Source organism: Mus caroli, unplaced genomic scaffold (assembly GCF_900094665.2).
Source record: "Mus caroli unplaced genomic scaffold, CAROLI_EIJ_v1.1 scaffold_16656_1, whole genome shotgun sequence".
Lineage (NCBI taxonomy): Eukaryota > Metazoa > Chordata > Mammalia > Rodentia > Muridae > Mus > Mus caroli.
This window is the reverse complement of record NW_018390759.1, coordinates 12,841-13,951: the sequence shown is the minus strand read 5'-3', so window position 1 is coordinate 13,951 and position 1,111 is coordinate 12,841. Positions and strand designations below refer to the sequence as shown.

Below are 1,111 nucleotides of genomic sequence, written 5' to 3'. Positions count from 1 at the left end.
TATATATGTATGTGTGTGAAGTTTTATATGTGTGTAAAATACTATTCTCGCTGCTTAGCTAACTATTGTACAAAACTGTATATAAAAATATTTTGACAAATGAATAATAATAATTAACACATAAATATGAGCTGGCACTTGTGACAGGGTGACACCATACAGTGACTGAGAACAGCAGGAAGTTNTNTACCTTTTGNTGTGTATATACTGTGAGAAAGGGGATGAAACTCATAGAGAACAGAGGTCATGTATGATGTGATGACACTTCTTAAGATTGGGTACTAGATTATGACCCTCTCTACATTGTGGATGTCATCTCTTGTAGATCAGTACTCATTTTCTGAAAGTAAAAACATTGCAGAATCTCAGAGATGTGGAATGACGCATGACTTGAGGGTCCCAAGTATGGAGACTCTCCTGGACCGCACTTTTGTGTGATGTGTGCTACCATTTTGGCTTCTACAGAACAACTCACTCTAGCTTCAATCGGACAAACTATATCACTTAAATTCAATTCANTAGGGGCACAATAAGGCCATCTTACTTTCTCTATAATGGCCCCAAGTAGGGGATTCACAAAGTTATCCCTCATGAGGATGATTGATAATACCTGAATCATGCAAAGAACTGACTCTCCAGTCTACCTGGTCAAGGTCTGATCCAGACTTTCTGAGAAGTACAGGCTTAAATTCCAGAACATAAAAATGCTTTGTTCCATGAGCTTATTAAATTAGGCAGTGCCCAACTCTTTTCTTCCATAACCACTGAGAGGTAAATACTCAAGCAGATGGGAAACAGGGTAAGATAGCAAGGCCCCTTCATCATTATCAGTGGGAGGGGTGGTGTCACTAAACACACAGAGCAACATCATGCCGGTAGCCTTGAGGACAGAGGAACATCAAGGGGAACTTGAGGGNAACAGCCTCTACCAGTTCCCATCAAAGAATGCCTTCTCTAAGTGTGGACTTTTCTCTGCCATATACATGCGGGCTGACTAATCACACTCCACACATTGGGCTCCTGCTCCCCAATCCTCCAGGTGACTCCCAGCCATGAAGATACTTGTCCTCCTCTCTGCCCTCGTCCTGCTGGCCTTCCAGGTCCAGGCTGA

General features: G+C 42.3%; 1 protein-coding gene across 1 annotated transcript in view; it reads left to right on the top strand.

Annotated features, from left to right (window-relative positions):
• The first annotated feature begins 1,052 nt into the window (after positions 1–1,052).
• The window catches only part of LOC110288820 (alpha-defensin 26-like), a 671-nt gene continuing 612 nt past the window's right edge, over positions 1,053–1,111 (top strand). Inside the window, exon 1 of the mRNA XM_021155065.1 lies at positions 1,053–1,110. Coding sequence (XP_021010724.1) covers positions 1,053–1,110 — 58 coding nt within the window. The remainder of the gene's footprint in view (position 1,111) is intronic.